Raw genomic sequence first — 18,916 nt, forward strand, 5'->3', positions numbered from 1 at the left:
GGTATAGAATTTACAAAAGACGAATAACCCTTGCAGATTCAGTTTAGGTCCCCTTGTGAATTCCTCTAGAAATTATACTTGCTTTGACTTAAAGGTGTGTCATTAACACTTTCTAAGTTGCCTATTTGGCAATAACTACTACCATAACCAGAATTAAGCACAAAACAACAAAAAATCAAACTTCGAATTTTTTTGCAAAAATATTTCATTTAAATTTGCTTCTATAAACTCCAAGTAGGCTTTTTCACACTTCAGAACATTCTCATCATATTTCTGGATTTTTCATTTCTTTCTTCGGCAGCATTTCCGGCCCCCGACAGAGCAGCTGCCTATGTGCTCCTCCCTCGGGAGGCAGCTAAGCACAGCACAGCGACCGCTTCTTATCTTGCAAAAATACCTTTGCAATGTATTGATGAGTCCTCCATTACCTGCAAGGAGAGAATAGAATGCACAGGAAGGTTTCAGGAAGGCTCGAGTACAAGCACAAAGCTTTTGGAATTCCTCAAATAAGTGATTTGTTGCCTTTCTTTTATTCTTCTTTTTGTCCGTTTTCCTTTTTCTACAAAATCAGGAGTGAAGTGGAGTGTAGTACCAGGCATTCAATCAACAAAATATCTCTGGGCTACAGCTCAGCGGTGGGAAGTGTGTGGCAATGGTGAGCAGCCCCTGAGCAGATACATGGGAGGGCTGGGGCTGCAGTGGTCCCCAGGCCTCTGAAGTGGCCCAAAGACTCTACCTCCAACCACTAAGCTAATAAAGTGGAAGTCTGTGCTTCTGTTCTCAGATCAAATCAATCTTTTCTGGTGGTATTAAAATTTCTCTATCACTTCCTTCATGTTTCATTGACAAGTAAAATAGTCCTTCCATAAAGGAGTGGCTTTCGTAAGCTACTTAGTTTGTTAAGAATGGATCATAAAAGATTGGGAGGGGGCAGACGGGTGGCTCAGTTGGGTAGAATTCAAGCTCTGGGCAAGGGGGCTGCTGGTTCGATTTCCACATGGGCCACTGTGAGATGCTCTCTCTGCAACTAGAATGAAGTCAGTGAGCTGCCGCTCAGCTCCCAGGTGGCCAGATGGCTCAGCTGGTTGTAGTGCGGGCTCTCAACCACAAGGTTGCTGGTTCGACTCCTCGACTCGCGCAAGGGATGGTGGGCTGCACCCCCTGCAACTAACAACGGCAACTGAACCTGGAACTGAGATGTGCCCTCCACAACTAAGATTGAAAGGACAACAACTTGACTTGGAAAAGTCCCAGAAATACATACTGTTCCCCAATAAAGTCCTGGGGGGGGAAAAAAAAGATTGGGAAACCTGCTTTCAGATTCTTGATCCTTGTTAGAAAAAAAAATGGTGTCTATTTCCCATACAACAAATCTCCTTGGTCTACAGTTTCCTGAAGAATGGAAAGGGACTGATTCTGAATCACATGTTCTCAATGCTTCCCACCCTCTCATTTCCTCGCCCATCTTACCTGGAACAGGCATCAAGAACAAGAGCAGCAATGCAAAGACCAGGTAATAGATCCTCATGGCTGACAGGGTTCACAGCACACTGAGGCTGGACAGAAAGATGTCTGTTCACTTTATACACGTTCCACCCCACAGCCATAGGTATAGTGAGCAAAGGCCTGCAATTCCTGTAATATCACACTGATGACAACATGAAGTTGTTCCTGATGCTTCATGCCAACGTGTCTTACAACACAGACTACACCCACTAAGCCGGAGGTTAATTACAAATGTAAAGGGTGAAGCAAAGTTTGCTGTGAGCATACAGCTGTCCTGACGCTCTCTAGGCTCTGGGAGCTTGTTCAGGTCTGGCTCCAATCTTGTTGCAGGCATACCGTGTTTCCCCGAAAATAAAACCCAGCCGGACAATCAGCTCTAATGCGTGTTTTGGAGCGAAAATTAATGTAAGATCTGGTCTTATTTTACTATAAAACCGGGAAATATGATATAATATATAATATAATACCGGGTCTTATATTAATTTTTGCTCCAAAAGACACATTAGAGCTAATTGTCTGGCTGGGTCTTATTTTGGGGGAAACAGGGTAGGTGGGAAAGACCTGCCTCCCCTTGGAAGCAGTCCTAGGGCATTTCCCTGGGAGCTGACTGGTCCCCACTGTGGTACTTTAAGCTTTCTGTTTTCTATCTAAATCCCTGGAGTCTGGGATCCACACCAGTCCGGCCTTGGACATATTGAGAATCTAGGTGTAAACTCGGGTTGGGTCACACCTTGAGGCTGCACAGGTATGCCTGAAATGGAGATAAAACAGGATTGACTTTATCTAGGTGGTGAGGAAAAGGAGGAAAAATGGGCTACATTCCCGAGCCTCTGACCCTATGCCCCTTGGTCATGATGGAGTGCTGGAATTTTGGTGAAACATGGCTGACACTTCATCATTGTCTGAAAACTGCCAAATCCATGAATCAAGAAGGTGTCTTCATTTTCCTTCATCAGAGCAAGAGAATGCAGGGATGACGTATTTGATGGAGTGGTATCTCCTCCTTGTTGATGACACTGCTTTTGCAAATGAGGGCCTTAAGAAGGTATACTTCAGACTTCTGGTTACTCACATTTCATGAGCATTCAAGGAAGTCCAGGGATCAGGTGATTTCCTCTGGATACAGTCAATGTTTAGTAGACCAACTGCTTTTTTATTTTATTAATTATTAGACTTAAATGTTAAGGAATCCAATCAATGGATTATATTTGTCGATAGTTTAATTGGGAGCTGATGTCACCGTGACGTTGTGTGGCTGTAGCATTGTGTGAACGCAATTATAATGGACCCACCGAGGTTCCCGGGTGTGTTAGTTCCAGGTGTGTGTGCTCAGGATCCTGACGCACCTGTCGGATTCTGTAAGCAAACTCTGAACGCCTACGTAGACAGAGACAAGTCCCATGTGCGTGGGGTAGGCGAAGGGATGGAAGGACCGAAGTACAAAGAAGGACAAATTCTGGTTCTTTCTCTCAAGAAACTCCCTTGACACAATGCAATTTACAGGTGATGTATTACAGAATTGGACACTTGAAACCTATATAATTTTAGTAACCAATGTCACATTGCCATGCAGGGTGGAATGTGGAGTCTCTGCTCCCACTCCCCACATAAGAACGCAGGACATGTTGAGGCCAAAAAGGAACACCCACGGAGCCATAGATAGGGGACTCATACCACTATCTTCTCGCTGGTGGCTCGGTTGGAGACACAGGAAGCAGGAGCCACACTATCCGCAACCTGCCATCCACTTCTCTCTGCCAACCAACCTCACTTGCTAGCTGCAATCCACTTTTGCTACCTCAGCCACCATCTTCTTGCTAGCCCCCATTTTCCTGTTTTCGTAGCCACGGCAGTTATATTAGTGGCCAATGGCTCACTGGTTACAGCTGACGGCCAACTAGCCACAGCCGATGGCCATCTAATCACAGTTGATGGCCATTTACTACCTGAGCCAGCACCTTTCCATATGAGGCCGAGAGCCTGGAAACTGCACTCCTGGCTCTGTCCTCACACACCCCAATAAAATTAATAAAAAAGAAAAGAAACTCCCATGGAGGTAAAGGCAGATGGGCATATAGTCAAATCAACCATAGAGGGTGGATTTTGATAAATGCCATACTAAGTGTTCAAGCACCGGGCTATGAAAATGCAGAAGAAAGGTAGTTCATGCTGAAGGGCGAGTTCAGAGAGCAGATTTAAGAAGAATTTGGAATTGTACACACTTTATTTTTTTTAAATCTAACTTTCCTCCTAAGTTCAGGATTTGAGACAAAGCAGATATTTTTAAATGGGGAAGGAAGTGAGTGTGGGGTGGGCGGGCTATTGACTGTGTGAAGAGTGTTCCATAGGGTGAAAGAGAGAGGGTGGGGGGTATTGTACAGAATTATAACCAGCTCTCAGGCCAGACACAGCGCTGGACTCATAAGAGCATCAGGTGAAGTTTTACTTCTTTGTTTGGGGAACATAACTACACAGTGAACCCTTTGTCTGACATGTTCCTTCAAAGACTGGGAGGCATTTCTAAGTAACACCATCATTTCACAAAAAGTTCTTTAGAAATAAAAGCCACTTTTCCTTGTCAGCTAATTTGGAAGCTGGAGGTTGAGGATTTGACTATAACTAGGCATTCTCCCCACTCACAAAGTGTATTTTAAGGGGCATTTCTGTATTTTAATAATATTATAAAAGTTATGCATAGCTCTGGTAAAAATTTAAGCCATGGACGAGTGACACAGTGTTCTTTACTTCTCTTCTACCTGGAGAACCACTGATAACTGTGGTTTGCCTTTTTTTTTTGGTTTATTGTACTTTTCTTTCTTTCTTTCTTTCTTTCTTTCTTTCTTTCTTTCTTTCTTTCTTTCTTTCTTTCTTTCTTTCTTCCTTCCTTCCTTCCTTCCTTCCTTCCTTCCTTCCTTCCTTCCTTCCTTCCTTCCTTCCTTCCTTCCTTCCTTTCTTTCTTTTTGTTTTGAATTTTTATTGGGGAATTTTGGAGAACGGTGTGTTCTTGCAGGACCCATCAGCTCCAAGTCAAGTCGTTGTTTTTGTTTTGTTTTGTTTTGTTTTTTCAATCAAGTTGTGGAGAGCACGCAGCTCAGCTCCAAGTCAAGTCCTTGTTTTCAATCCAACTGTGGAGGGCGCAGCTCACTAGCCCATGAGGGAATCGAACCAGCGACCTGGGTGTTATGAGCACTGAGCTCTAACCAACTGAGATCTCTGTCTGCCCCTCTTTTTTTATTTTTAATTTCAAAAATATTATTAGCCCCTTACGTAATAGCATTTGCATGTTTCCTATCTAAGAATTCATTGTGCTCAGAGAATCTGAAGACCCTGACAAGAGCTGGACCTACTCCCTGGCCCTGGGGCTTTGGGTCACCAAGGTTTGGAAGTGCGGACTCTGCAAACTGTACAAAATGAGCTGGGTTTCCTCTCAGCTCTGAGGCTGGATTTTTTTTCAATGTTGATTCGGTTGAGAGAGGAGAAACTTATTTAACTTTTTTGTTCATGTCAGAGTTTCCTCTAATTTTTTTTCTTTGAAGGTCGTTTTTAAAATATGGAGCAGAGAATTGGCTGATCCAAGTTTTTGTTCAATGGGAAGCACTATGTGGGTGGCAAAACGCTAGGTTTGGAGTGAGATGCTCCCAGTTTAACTCTCAGCCCTCTCGCTTATTATTTGGGTTTACTTGAATAAATTCCTAAAGTCTTTGAGCATCTGTGCCTCGACAATAAAGCACAGACAATAATATATGTCCTGTTTAGCCCACAGTGACAGCCCTATGAATTAATGATGTGAAGTTGACTTGTAAATTGCGAACTACCACTTGACCCACACATTACCCATGTGGCCCTCAGGAAGAATAACCAACGAAGGCTGGTTAGCAACATCAAGACAGCTTCACGATGATGGCCTGGGCTCCCAGCAAGGGAATCCAAGGTTTAAACTCTTTATCTTAACACCGGGTCGGGTGATTCAGCCATTTTCCTTTGCAGCCATTTTAATCATGTCATCACCAACGTTACAGAGATAAAGGGAAGCATTATCTCAGTTTTATAGATGAGGAAACTGAGGCTTAAAGAGGTTGAGTGACTTGGCCTAGGCCACCCAGATAGTAAAGGGCAGTGCTCTGAACTGTAGGGAACTACATACATTTCTCAGGCATATCTGCCCTCCAGCTACCGTATAGATCGGCCAAAGGGATTGTGGGGACAGAGCCAGGAGAGCAGTTTCCAGGCTCTCGGCCTCGCGTGGAAAGGTGCTGGCTCAGGTAGTAAATGGCCATCAACTGTGATTGGACGGCCATCGGCTGTGGCTAGTTGGCCGTCAGCTGTAACCAGTGAGCCATTGGCCACTAATATAAGTGCTGTGGCTATGCTAGCAGAAAATGGGGGCTAGCAAGAAGGTGGTGGCTGAGCTAGCAAGAGCGGATTGTAGTTAGGATGGCGGGTTGCAGTTAGCATGTTGGTTGGTTGGTTTGCAGAGAAGTGAATGGCAGGTTGTGGATAGTGTGGCTCCTGCTTCCTGTGTCTCCAACCCAGCCGCCAGTGAGACTATAGTTGTGTGACTCCCCTGTCTATGGCTCCGTGGGTGTTCCTTTTTGGCCTCACCATATCCTGCGTTCTTATGTGGGGAGAGGGACCAGAGACCCCACCTGACACCCCGCAGGACACATGGCGCAGCGAGAAGGGTGTGGTGTTGGCCAAAGCTCTCCGAAGGGCGGTGGAGCAGTTTGTGCCTATGAACACTCAGTTGCAGGAAGACCAGGAGGAGCAGCTGCCTGAGAGCTGGAGCCCCGTGGAGGGGTGGGAAGACGTGGATGGTTCCCCAACCAGCATAGGCTGGAGAAAGCGAAGGTTGTTGTGGCCCTGTGGGCTGGGAAGTTCTTGCTGAGGCAGCCTGGATGCAGGACTTGTAGTCCCAGGAGGAAACACTTGCTGAGTCCTTTGTGGGAGCTGAGAGTGAGGTCAAGGTCATCCCTCACCCCCAGGACAGCCATGGCGAATGACTATGGACTATGGGGAATTGCCTTCCATCCCTAATTTAATGGACCACTTGACTGTTTGGGAACATACCACCATGTAGTGGAACTGGCAGATGTTTGCTATTGTGTCTTGACCGGCCACCATTGAGAATATGTAAGCACCTTGACTGTGAGCCGCTGTTGTTCCAGCACGGTACCCTGAGAGGCCCAGAGAGACTGGCAATGCCCTGAGAGCCCTGGCTGTGTCCAGGAAGTCTGGCTGTGCCCAGAGAGAGTGGCAGTGCCCTGAGAGCCCTGGCTGTGTCCAGGAAGTCTGGCTGTGTCCAGAGAGAGTGGCAGTGCCCTGAGAGCCCTGGCTGTGTCCAGGAAGTCTGGCTGTGCCCAGAGAGAGTGGCAGTGCCCTGAGAGCCCTGGCTAAGTCCAGGAAGTCTGGCTGTGCCCAGAGAGAGTGGCAGTGCCCTGAGAGGCCCTGGCTGTGTCCAGGAACTCTGGCTGTGCCCAGAGAGAGTGGCAGTGCCCTGAGAGCCCTGGCTGTGTCCAGGAAGTCTGGCTGTGCCCAGAGAGAGTGGCAGTGCCCTGAGAGGCCCTGGCTGTGCCCAGGGAGACTGGTGGTACCCTAAGAAGCCCAGGAAGTCTGGCTGTGCCCAGAAGGACTGGTGGTGCCCTGAGAAACCCTGGCTGTGCCCAGAGAGCTTGGCTGTGTCCAGGATATTGCATTCACCTCCAGGCTCCTCGCACAGGGCCCCTCGTGGAAGATGCTTATAGCGTAGATTGTGAGGCGAGACCCTGTAGGCGTGGAGTGTGGGGACAGAGCCCCAGAGAGCAGTTTCCAGGCTCTCGACCTCACGTGGAAAGGTGCTGGCTCAGGTAGTAAATGGCCATCAATACTGATTGGATGGCCATCAGCAGTGGCTAGTTTGCTGTCAGCTGTAACCAGTGAGCCATTGGCCACTAACATAACTGCCGTAGCTACGCTGGCAGAAAATGGGGGCTAGCAAGAAGATGGGGGCTGAGCTCGCAAGAGCAGATTGCAGTTAGCACGGCAGGTTGCAGCTAACAAGTTGGTTGGTTGGCAGAGAAGTGGATGGCAGGTTGCGGATCGTGTGGCTCCTGCTTCCTGTGTCTCCAACCCAGCCGCCAGTGAGAATATAGTGGTATGACTCCCCTATCTATGGCTCCGTGGGTGTTCCTTTATGGCCTCACTATGTCCTGCGTTCTTGTGCAGAGAGCAGGAGCTGAGACCCCGCAGGCCACCCTGCATGACAGGGATGCACTGGCAGAGGACGGGAGGGCAGGAATTGGTGAGAAGCAGGCTATTTCTCTTCTTGGACTTCAGGAGGCCTCTCCTCTGCCTTGTACTCCAGAAATCCCTTTCACTCATGGTCCCTGCTTGCACCAGGCAGGTCTGCTATGACTCCAGGTATTCTGTGTGATCCCCATTCCATTGGGAACATTACCTCCTTCCTCCCTTTGTCCCTTGGCCCTAAGGATAGCAGTGTCTTTCTGCCGTTGCAAATTCTGAGGTGACTCACCATACATTTGGCTTCTCAGCTATCCTGTCACCTATAAAGCAATTGTCTATATTAAATTTCCCCCATTTGAGATTCTTAAATTTATTTCAATTTCCCTTGTTGGACTTTGACTGTCTTCCAAGTCTAAACCATCATAATATTAAAATTTTGTTAATTCTTCCCCTTGTGATGACATTACTGTATTGTCAACAGCTAGAATAACACTTTGCTACACACGGCCCTCCTGTAACTTTATCAACATCTTAAGATTTAGCATAAAGTTGGATCTTTGGTATGGAGTTGCCAGTGGCTACCAACTTGTTGTGGCGTTTGTTTACACAGTCTCACGATTTTGTCCGCCTCCGTCGTAGGTGTGTATGTGAGGCAGCTTCTAGCATTTCGATTTGTCACTGTTATTTTAGGTTAATTACTTCTCTAAAAAATAATGTAAGCAAGGAAACAGGAGAAACAAAACCTTTCCCCAGCGATCACCATAGACTACCTTTCCTTCTGGAAGGTTGGCAAAGCGTAGGCCTTTAGTTGGGGACCATCTATGGAGGCATTTTGTTTTGTCAGTGTGTTAGACCTCCATGGAGGTTTAAACATCAGCTTAGCCTTGTTCCTTTGTTGTTTTCAGTTTTATACACCACATGTCAGTGAAATCATACGGTTCTCAATTTTTTCTGTCTGACTTATTTCACTTAGCATTATAATCTCAAGATCCACCCATATCGCAAATGGCACTATTTTATCTTTTCTCATGGCAGAATAGTATTCCATTGTGTACATACCTGAAACCTATGTAACTGTACTAACCATTGTCACCCCAATAAACTTTAATTAAAAAAAAAAATCAGCTTAGCTCTTAGTTTCGTTTGCCCTGCTTGGGCATTTACATGTTTGCATATTGCCTGAAGGCGTCTGAGCTGTGACTCCTGCTTTAGAAGATACCATCTTCCTTTCAAAGCCAAGTTGGAAAGCTACTTCTCAACATGAGGCAGTGGACTAGGGAAAGCATAGGCCTTATTTCACACTGGGTCCCTGAGGTGTCTGTCTCAACCGAACCACCTGGGTGTGAACTAATATTTATTTATATCATCTTCAGGCAGCAAGTTTTTTTGACATTATTGCATCTTCCTGGCATGAATAAACATTATTGGCCCTTTAGCTTTCTGAAAACACCCTAGAATTATAAACACTTTATTTGATATTGTTCTCCATTCCGAGAGAGAGAGAGAGAGAGAGAGAGAGAGAGAGAGAGAGAGAGAGAGAATGTCAGTAGAAAGCAAGGGAAAGGAGTGCAAAGCAGGGACAAGTGTCGCACCTGAGAGACACCTGGCTCACCCTGACTCACAGGACTCCTCACCTGGTTGACCAGGTGAGCAGACAGTCAGAGACACAACTTTCCTCTGTAGGAGCTGAGCGCAGAGGTGGGGAAGCACAGAGACAGCTGAGGGAACAGTGAAGAGCCTGGTGTGGGCCGTGCCACTAATTTGTGAAAAACTAGATTTAAGACTTAAATCATCTAATGTGCTGACACCCCCCCTCACCCCCCCCCAAACACACAACACCTCCGTAAAGACCCAGGGGCCTGGTGGGAGCTCTTCCACAGATCTTTGTGTTTTAAAGACCATTTATAGAATCTTCCTGCGAGGACTCTGGGAGCTTGGCCCCTGTCAGATATGCTATTGATGCCCAGGGACAGTCCTTGGGTCCCAGCCACTCTACACTTGAGCAGTGACATGGTTCTCCGAGCAACTAGACACAGTCCAGAGGGACGTAATCTCAGTAGAGGCATCGCTGTTTTCTCTGGCCAGGCGCTGTGCCAAAGTCTGATTCAAAGACTGCTGGGGAGGGCAGCTGGGTATATCTTCTCAGCGGTCTCACATTGACAATCACTGAGGCTCTGTATTGTCACATAAAATCATCCTGCATCTCCATTTTTACTCTTCATTTCTTCATTTGAAAAATAAATTAGTGTGAGGAGATGATGCTTACCACCCTTTTTGGCTAAATCAGGAAGGCTGTTTTTCAAGGGTCTTCATACCCACCATGTCCTACGTTCATGCAGCCATTGCCCACCCTTCTAAGAGTGGACCACTCTAACCCAGCCAGGCTCATTCATCCCCCACCATTGCCAATCATGATAGACTACCCCTCCGCAATGTACGCCTGGGGCTAGCAGATACAGAGATGCTGTTCAGCTTTGTGAAAGTGATTCCACGTTCACATTGTCACCAACTCTGCACAAGGACCTCCTCTCAGTCCCTTCTCAGGTCACAAATCCAAATCCTCCCAAATTCTCCTCCTTGACTTTCCTTCAAGTAAGAGCCATGTGTGCCTGAGAATATTACAAGAACAAGAAAAGAATGAGCGGCATTGCACCGTGGGATAGGATCTCCCAGGAGAAGAGAGTCAGAAGATGGCATTGTCTCCAACGATGAGCCCTCAGGCAGTGCAGTGCTCTATGGGAAAGGAGCCGCTCACTCGAGGAAAAATCGTGGGTTCACTAAATGAGTATGTATATTACATTCAGGCTGGGGCTTGAAGGGCAGACTCCTCCACTGTGGACACACCCAGGTTGACTCCTGCCAGGGAAAAGAAAAAAATGTCTCTTGAATTAATGCAGCCCCTTTTTTTTGGGGGGGGGTAATATTCCCTATATTTTTCTTTGCAGTTTAGATAACGTGATGATATCCTTTTCAAGTAAGAAAACACAGATGGTTTAGAACGCACAATTTTAAGAAAAGATGTGAAAAACAAATGCAAGGCTTTAAAAAGTAATTCTTTCTCTTACCAAGTGTTTTTAACTTATGGGAATAAAAGGGAATAGGAGCCAACTATCTCCGCAGCGAATATCATATTCCAGACTGTCCTTCAAATCTTTATATTTTCATCAATTCTTACTTCTTTCCTCTTGTTTTAGAGAAAGTTTTCCCCTTTTCCAAGGATCTTCTCTCTATACCTTTGGGATCCACCTCTTTTAACCATGTACCATTACTTATCCCCTTTCTCTTTGATACCACATTCTCTTACGCTCTCTTTCTCCAGTGGCTCCTTCAGTATGGTCCACAATTGCACTGCATTCTTTACTTTAAAACAACATTTCCTTCACCCCTCTTTTCTCCACAAATGATTACTCTTTTTTTATTCATTATCAAATTTCTCAAACGAGTTGTCTGTACTCATATGTACCCCCTGTTCCCTCCACCCACCATTTATTACTTCCTGCTATCTGTCTCAAGAAATCCATCTCTCAGTTCAACGATGACTTTTACATCCAATGGCTTCTTTGCCCACAGTCATCAGACTTGACCTTGTTGCAACATGCGACTTGTGGGGCTACTTTTAATCTTGAAACCTGTCCTTCCACTTCAATTCAATACCCAGAAAACTGGACATCTGCTCGATTCTAAGAACTTAGCACTTGGTGCTATAAAGGATACACAGATAAATAGTACGAGGTCCAACAATTAAGTTCACAAATTCATCCTAGAACAAGTGCTGCATACCTCATCGCTGAATATCACTACAGTCACCTTCGAAGTATTCCCCTTGGGAAGCTATGCACTGATGCCCGCGCCTACTCCACCCTTCAAAACAATTTTGAAACTCTCTTTCGGGAGTGGCCGTCAGAGCTGTTGTCGTATTACATTTGATGTCCTGAATATCATCAAAATGTCTTCTATTCAAGATTTCCTTTATCTTCAGGTAAAGAAAGAAGTCATTGGGGGCCAGATCAGGTGAGTAGGGAGGATGTTCCAATACAGTGATTTGTTTACTGGCTAAAAACTCCCTCACAGATAGTGCTGTGTGAGCTGGTGCAGTGTCGTGATGCAAGAGCCATGAATTGTTGGCAAAAAGTTCAGGTCGTCTAACTTTTTCATGCAGCCTTTTTAGTACTTTCAAATAGTAAACTTGGTTAACTGTCCAGTTGGTACAAATTCCTAACAAATAATCCCTCTGATATCAAAAAGTGTTAGCAACATCGGTGCAACAAGTTTGCGAACCTAATTAGTCTCTGGGCTCTGTGCCCGTCACTATTTCCCCATCTAATGGTGCAAAAGACATGGACACTGGCATAATAACATGTAATATAAAAGACAGACACTTTCCAATTTTCTTCCTATCCTTCTGATTGTTGTCTGTGATTCATCATGGAATTTTTCTTCCTTTTTCTGTCCCCTAAGCCCCTAGAAGGGGACATCGTAAGACTTTAACATTATCAGAACAACGATTATCATGTAATGAAGATGACGACCATCGTCACGACAGCTGACATTTGTTGAGCACATACTACGTGCCAGGCATTGTGCTAAGCAATTTGTATCTATGTGCTTCATTGGGATTATGCGTGATTCAGAAAGGTTGCTACAGTTACCTGCATTTCACAGGCGAGGAAACTATGACTTAGAGAGGCTAGAGAATGTACCTCCTGGTCTTAATTATATACTAAATTCTTATTCCTGGCCCTCTTACTGCCATGCATAATCCTTGAGGAGTGGGGTATCCAAGCCTTTATGCAGATGTCTTCCATCTTTATCATAGTCTGGGGCACTTTTCCAACTTTCCTAACTGATCTTTACATCCATTTGAAGATCATTGCCATCTTGATAATATCTAGCACCTTACCATCACCTCAGCTTGTAATCAAGTTTTCCCTCTTTCTGTAAATATCACCTTCACTTTCCAATTGTTTCCAATTTTTCTCATTGCTCAAATGCAATCACTCGCTGTGTTCAATCAATTCTTCGTACACGTTGGTTTGCACAATCCACAGGCCCAGCGCCTCATGGTCCCGATCACTCCAGTTGAAAGTGACCGCTCCCTACTTTGCATTTACACAGAGCATGTGTCATGCCACCCTTGGAGCCATTGCCAAATTCCATAGTGAACATCATGTACTAGCACTGTTTGTGAGCATTTCTTATCGCCTTTGATACACGGTGTCATTTCATTTGTCTTTGTGTTATGAGAAAGTAGATAGTCAAGTCTTATATTGCTTTCATCTTTTGAATAACTGGAGATATTTTCAAAGTAGGAAACTTAGGAAAAAATATCATAAAGGAGAAATAATCCCAGAAGACTTAGAAAACAGAGAAAGAATAGTTTCAAGTAATGCAAAGTCAACAAAGGATTTACAACAGAACAATCTGAATAAATTTACGTTTTAGCAAAAAATTCACAGCAAATATAATACGGAGGATGGATTAAAGGATTATGAGGCTCAAGACCAGTAGACTAAGAGCTGCACTAAGGGCTACTATCTTTCCACTGACAATGGGCTAAAGAGACAGACTTGAGAGCTAGGGTCAAAAGTTGATATGACTGAGCATGAAAGAAGGGATGAAGGGTGCAAGAAAGCAGGCTGGGAAGACGGGCAGGAGACAGAGTAAGGATGGTGCCACTAATAAGAAAAGAGAATTAAGGTGGTGACACCAGGCAGGCACTGAAGGGAGGCACGGTCCAGGGTGAGAGCCAGGCTGAAGATGGGACCCCTCTTAACAGGCTCAAACTGGTCCGAGAATTTGAAGCCTTAGCAGTGCTGTGGTGCTGTGGCTTTCCCAGCGTCCCAAATCAACCCAACACGGTGGGGCTGGTTTTCCTGCCTCCTGAGGGCAAAATTAAGAAAGAAGTAAGTATGTAAACAATTTATATAAGGCTGCCCTAACTACATCCTCCTACCCATTTGACGGCAATGTTTTCATTCCAAATAGAATGAAGTGAGCATTATGCTATGCTTTGTTTATAATTTTACAAACTATTCAGATTCTTTGTCTGCATTTCATGATAAGTCCAGCATAACCTCACCATATAGCAACTCTTGCCAGCAGCCTACATACTCTGATGGCTGCTACTGTGGGCAGGAGTTTTGGGGTATAGGTGACTCTTACACAACAATGGAGTCAACTCATCAGTGGGCTGCGGGCTGGAGTAGAGGAAATGACGTATCCAAGGGCAAGGGATGGGACCTCAGGGGGAAGAAAATTAAAACAGAGGACTTCTGTCACTATTATTTAATCAGAACTTGTATTTGAAATGAACCTATTGGCTATTGTTACAATAGGCAATGGAAAAACCATCAAGTGTTTGGCACATAATGACTGGTATCTACTGAACTATTATTATGTACATAGCAATTGGTGCTTTATGCATTTTTGTGTCAAAACGTGTGAGGTCCGTATTATTAGGTTGGCACAAAACTAACTGTGGTTTTTGCAGTTATTTTTAACCTTTTAAACCGCAATTACTTTTGCATCAACCTAATATAATCTTGATTTAAGGATAAGGAAATAGAGGCTAAGAGAAATGAGGTAACTTCGCAAAATTCAAGTTTGGAACCCAGGTCCATCAGGCTCACAGATTATGCTAAATATCCACTCTACTACTTGACGTCATTATAACTATATTTTATATCCATCTTTCTGTCCAAAGTTTTGGGGGAGGGATTTCCCAATGGAAAGGTGAATGACATATGTGGTGGAGAATGAACAGGACAGGAGTCGGGGAACCTCACCGAGTCGTCTACAGAGCTGCTTCTGTTTGAGACAATGGCAGAGCACCAAGAGAAACTCAATCAAATAAGGAAGTTGGCATCTCTATGTGAATCTCCTCTTCCATATTTTAAAAAAGGTCTTATGACTGCATACATCAGTGATCAGAGGACTTTTTCTGTAAGGGGCTCGTCAATAAATAATTGTAGGTTTTGCTGGTCAGACGGTTTCTGTCTCAAGTACTCAACCAAGCAGGTGTAATGTCAAAGCAGTCATAAACAATATGGAAACAACAGGCATGGCTTTGTTCTAATAGAATGTAGTTACAAAAACAGGGAGCAGCTGGACTTAGCCAGTGGGCCATGGCTTGCTGAGTCCTGGCACACATTCGTAAGATAATGAGTGTGTGGGCCACCTCTAAGATGGCCTCCGATGACCCCTACCTAGTGTATTCATGCTCTTGTGGAATCCCCACCTTTTGCTGTGGGCTGGCCTCATTGACTCATTCCCAACAAATGGAATATGGCAGATGTGATGGATACCACTTCTGAGATAGAGTTATACAAAGACCGTGGGTTCAGCTTTGGGTGCCTTCCTGCACTCGCACTTGCTGACTCTGAGGGAAACCAGCAGCCATGTGTAGAGTTGCCCTATGGGAGACTCACGTGGCAAAGGGCTGAGAGAGACTTTTGACCGACAGCCAGTGAGGACCTGAGACCCTTAGTCTAACGGCCTGCAAGAAACTGACTCCTGCCAACAACCATGAGTGAGTTTAGAGAAGTGAGTCCTTCTCTGTTAAGCTTTCAGGAGAAACTTCAGCCCTGGGTGACAGCTTAACTGCCACTTCATGAGTGTCTTGATCCAGAAGCACCAGCTAAGCCATGCATGGTTTGCACAACCCACAGAAACTGTGAGATAATCAACCCTTGTTGTTCTCAGTTATTACGTTTTGGGGTCGCTCATTACACAGCAATGGGTAACGGCTGTAGTGAGGTATAGTACAAATAATACGAGAGATTTTGAGGCCTGTGTTCTGTCCCAGTGCGTGACAACTTTACTGTGTGAATTTAAGTCAGCTGTTGACCCATGTGGGCCGTCCACTTCCTCTGTGGCTGCCGGAGGGACAGGAACCATGAATTTCTGAGGTTTTTATAAGTCGGATTCTTCATAGTTCATTAAATTGAGTCAAACTGCTTCCTGCACCTAAACCACAGTTATGAATTGGAAATCCCCCGACTTATTTTGATATTAATTGCCAACATTTAAGGATTCTGCATAGAAATCCATATTTCTGGCTTCTTCAGGGAAATGTGATGATGAACCCCTAAGGCCCACATTCCCACATGGGAACACCAAAGAGCTCTCACGTCTTTACACAGAATACAAGTCCGCTAATGTAGTGCCCCACTCATTATCTTTCACTGTCCTGTCTCACTTCTTTATAATACCTGGCTCTGATGGACTTCAGGAGCTGCTTAAATTATACTTGACCTTGCCTTGAGATCTGCCCTAAAATAGAGCAAAGGTATTGTCTTACCTTCTGGTCATGTCTTGAGCCCAGGACACGGGCCCTTGCTGGCTCAGTCTGCCCTTTGTGAAATGCTGGCTGTGTCATGAAATATGCAACTAAAAGTTCTGCCACATGGACCTCAGGGAAACCCCAGCCCAGAGGCTGGTCACAAGGTACATCTGGTTTGCTACAGCGTCTGTGTTCTCCCCTCTCTCGGCCACACATCTAGGAGGCCTGTCATGGCTCCCACAACCTTTACAGGAAACCACACACTCACTTCTGTGCACAAACACACACACACACACACAATTGCAGAATTTCCTCTAGCTCAGATAGAACCTACATATGTCTTATATTCCCTCTGTTCCTGATGTACAAGACCCCAGAAAAACGTCCCCTTTCCACCTCTCACAAGTCCTCACTGCCCCTCATACCTGATGTAAATTACCCTCGAACGCAATTCTCCATGAATCTTTGATTTCTCTTCCCTTTTCTCTTCCCTGTTCTTTCTCCTTCCACTTCCTTCCTTTTTGACCGTCCCATACCCCCTTTACAATCATGCTGTACACATTTTTTCTATCTACTCTCTGTTTGCATTTGTATTCTCATTCTTTTGAGTGCTATGCATTATCAGCTCATGAAAAATGCGGTCTACATAATATATGCATATATGCACATACGTATTTAAACCCCCATGACTTAACATTTATTTGGAGTTGAGGGTATATTTGTGCTTTGTCATGAGCATTTCACAAGATGTATGTTTGGGAAGCACTGGCCTGGGGCCCAGTCTTAGCGTTATTGCTCTAGTTGTGGACACATGTGTGTAGCTCTCAACACCTGCTCAGACCCACGCAGCAGCCTCAGAAGTTGTCTCCTTGACTACAACCTATAAAAACTGGGAAGAAGTCAACAAAAGATCTTGATGCTTTCGAACACAGTGTTGATTTTAGAAAAATAACATAATAGCCTGGACTTTAGTTCTCCTGGAGGTGATATTTTGGGCGTCCTGCTCATGTTCGTATGGTTACGACCATCATGGCTCACAGAACAGAGACCCTGGGACAGTTAGGACAGAGTGCACAGCCATCCAAGGGCTGAGATTTGCTTCCGTCTAGCTGGTCCCTGTAGCCCCTTGAGAACTGGGTTTTCTGAAAGATGAGGGTGCTCCTTGTCACAGGCTGCCTTGCTCAGCTCCCTAAAGTTCTATTAAATGTCTCACTTTACTGCCTCTTTTGATATTTGCCTCTTCTCTGGGGAAACATCAAAGCTCCAGATATCAGCCTGCAGACCCGCTGCTAAACCACACCCATTTGCTCAACAAAGGAAAACCATAACACACACCCTAATGTCTTTTCTTCCTTTCAGCCTATTAACTTGTCTGTATTTTTCTATCACCACATTTTAACATCCAACAGCTATGTCTTTTTCCAGTCTCTTTGCCCTGTGTCTATGAGTTGAGCTCAGTCCTTTTCTGTGTCTGGCTCTTGCTTTCTCTTTGCCTCTATTTGTCTCTGTTTCTGTGTTCTTGTGTCTGTCCTTATCTGTTGCTTACTGTGTTCTCTCTGTCTCTGTCTCTGTGTCTCTGTCTCTGTCTCTCTCTCTCTGTCTCTCTCCCTGTGTGTGTGTGTGTGTGTTCTGTCAGGCGGTCTCTCTACTCTTGCTCTTGAGGAGGATGCCGTGGTCTTGGGGTCTCTCCACATCAGAAGTCTCTTCCTGACAGGCTGCCTTGTCTCCAGCTGAGGACCACCCTCTCCAGCCAGGGGAACTTCCTGGCTGGGCACCCTTCCTCTTCCGGCCATGCCTGTGCCTCCAGGGTATTCAGGGAGAGCATGACAGGAACACGCAGCCCTCCTTCTGTCAGTAAACCTTGCCACAAAGCTCTGTAGTGACAGATCCGTTGAAGGTCCATGGGGAATAAGGGAAGGGAGATACGAATGAATCCTCATTTCCCATGGAAAGAAGAGTGCAAGGAAGTGTGCACATCTAGGACAAACCATGCTCAAAACCCCAGCGGCAGGCACGGGGGAGGTGTGTGCATCCTCTCTCCGTATGGGGAACGATGACCAAAAACTGAAAAGGTGAAAGCCAGGTGTTCTGGGAGCTGATTCACGCTTTAAAATGACCATTTTTAGCTCTATTATTTGTAGCAACAGACTCTCAAGATTTCGAGGAATCCTCAAGGCCATGTCATATGACACCTTATGTCCTGCCTCTTCTTCAACACTCTAGTGTTGGGGAACTCACTACTTCCAAAGGGACCCTTTCCATTTTCAGCTGCAGCAATAACTTTACTTTTCTCCGTCTTGAGCCCAAATCCGCTTTTCTAAATCTTCTCATTGTTTCTCTCTTGATTCCTGCTTCTCAAAACACCTCCCTTCCTTCCACCTTTCATTCCTTCTTTTTTTTTTTTTCTATTAATTAGACTGTGTTTTCTTTATGTTTTGATTTATTTTTTTTCAGCTTGATTGAGGTATAATTGACAAAATTGTAAGAGATTAAAATTGTATATCGTGATGATTCAATGTACCTGTACATGGTGAAATGATTTCTGTTTAATGAATTAATACATCCATCACCTCACATCTCCATGGGTTTTTTGGTGCCAAAATTCTTCCTTTCTTTATGACTTTGAACACAAATTTCTAACTTCTCTAGACTGGCATAGCTTCACTCGGGTCCCATAACAAACACAGCCTACGATGCATCCCAGACAAGTCTGCGAGACAGGGACGGGGAGCCTTGGACATAATTTGCAATTGTTGAAAGCGGCCATGATGGCACTGAGAACCACAGGACTAGAGGAAGACGATTTCTTACGAGTGAGGACAGTCACCTGGCTTTGAGACATAGACTTTGCTTGGTGGCTGGTCACTAGCTGTATTCCTCCAGCTTCCTCCCTGTGGCAACACGGTGACA

At 45.0% G+C, this 18,916-nt stretch overlaps 1 protein-coding gene across 1 annotated transcript; it reads right to left on the bottom strand.

Moving 5' to 3' along the window:
• Positions 1–201: 201 nt before the first annotated feature.
• On the bottom strand, positions 202–1,623 carry LOC117021651 (beta-defensin 103A-like). The gene is made up of 2 exons (XM_033104886.1): positions 1,471–1,623; positions 202–428 (listed from the first exon to the last, which is right to left on the bottom strand). Exons 1-2 carry the CDS (start codon positions 1,526–1,528, stop codon positions 283–285), a joined length of 204 nt encoding a protein of 67 aa, XP_032960777.1. The 5' UTR covers positions 1,529–1,623; the 3' UTR covers positions 202–282.
• Between the last annotated feature and the right edge of the window lie 17,293 nt (positions 1,624–18,916).

This window comes from Rhinolophus ferrumequinum, chromosome 4 (genome assembly GCF_004115265.2).
Source record: "Rhinolophus ferrumequinum isolate MPI-CBG mRhiFer1 chromosome 4, mRhiFer1_v1.p, whole genome shotgun sequence".
Lineage (NCBI taxonomy): Eukaryota > Metazoa > Chordata > Mammalia > Chiroptera > Rhinolophidae > Rhinolophus > Rhinolophus ferrumequinum.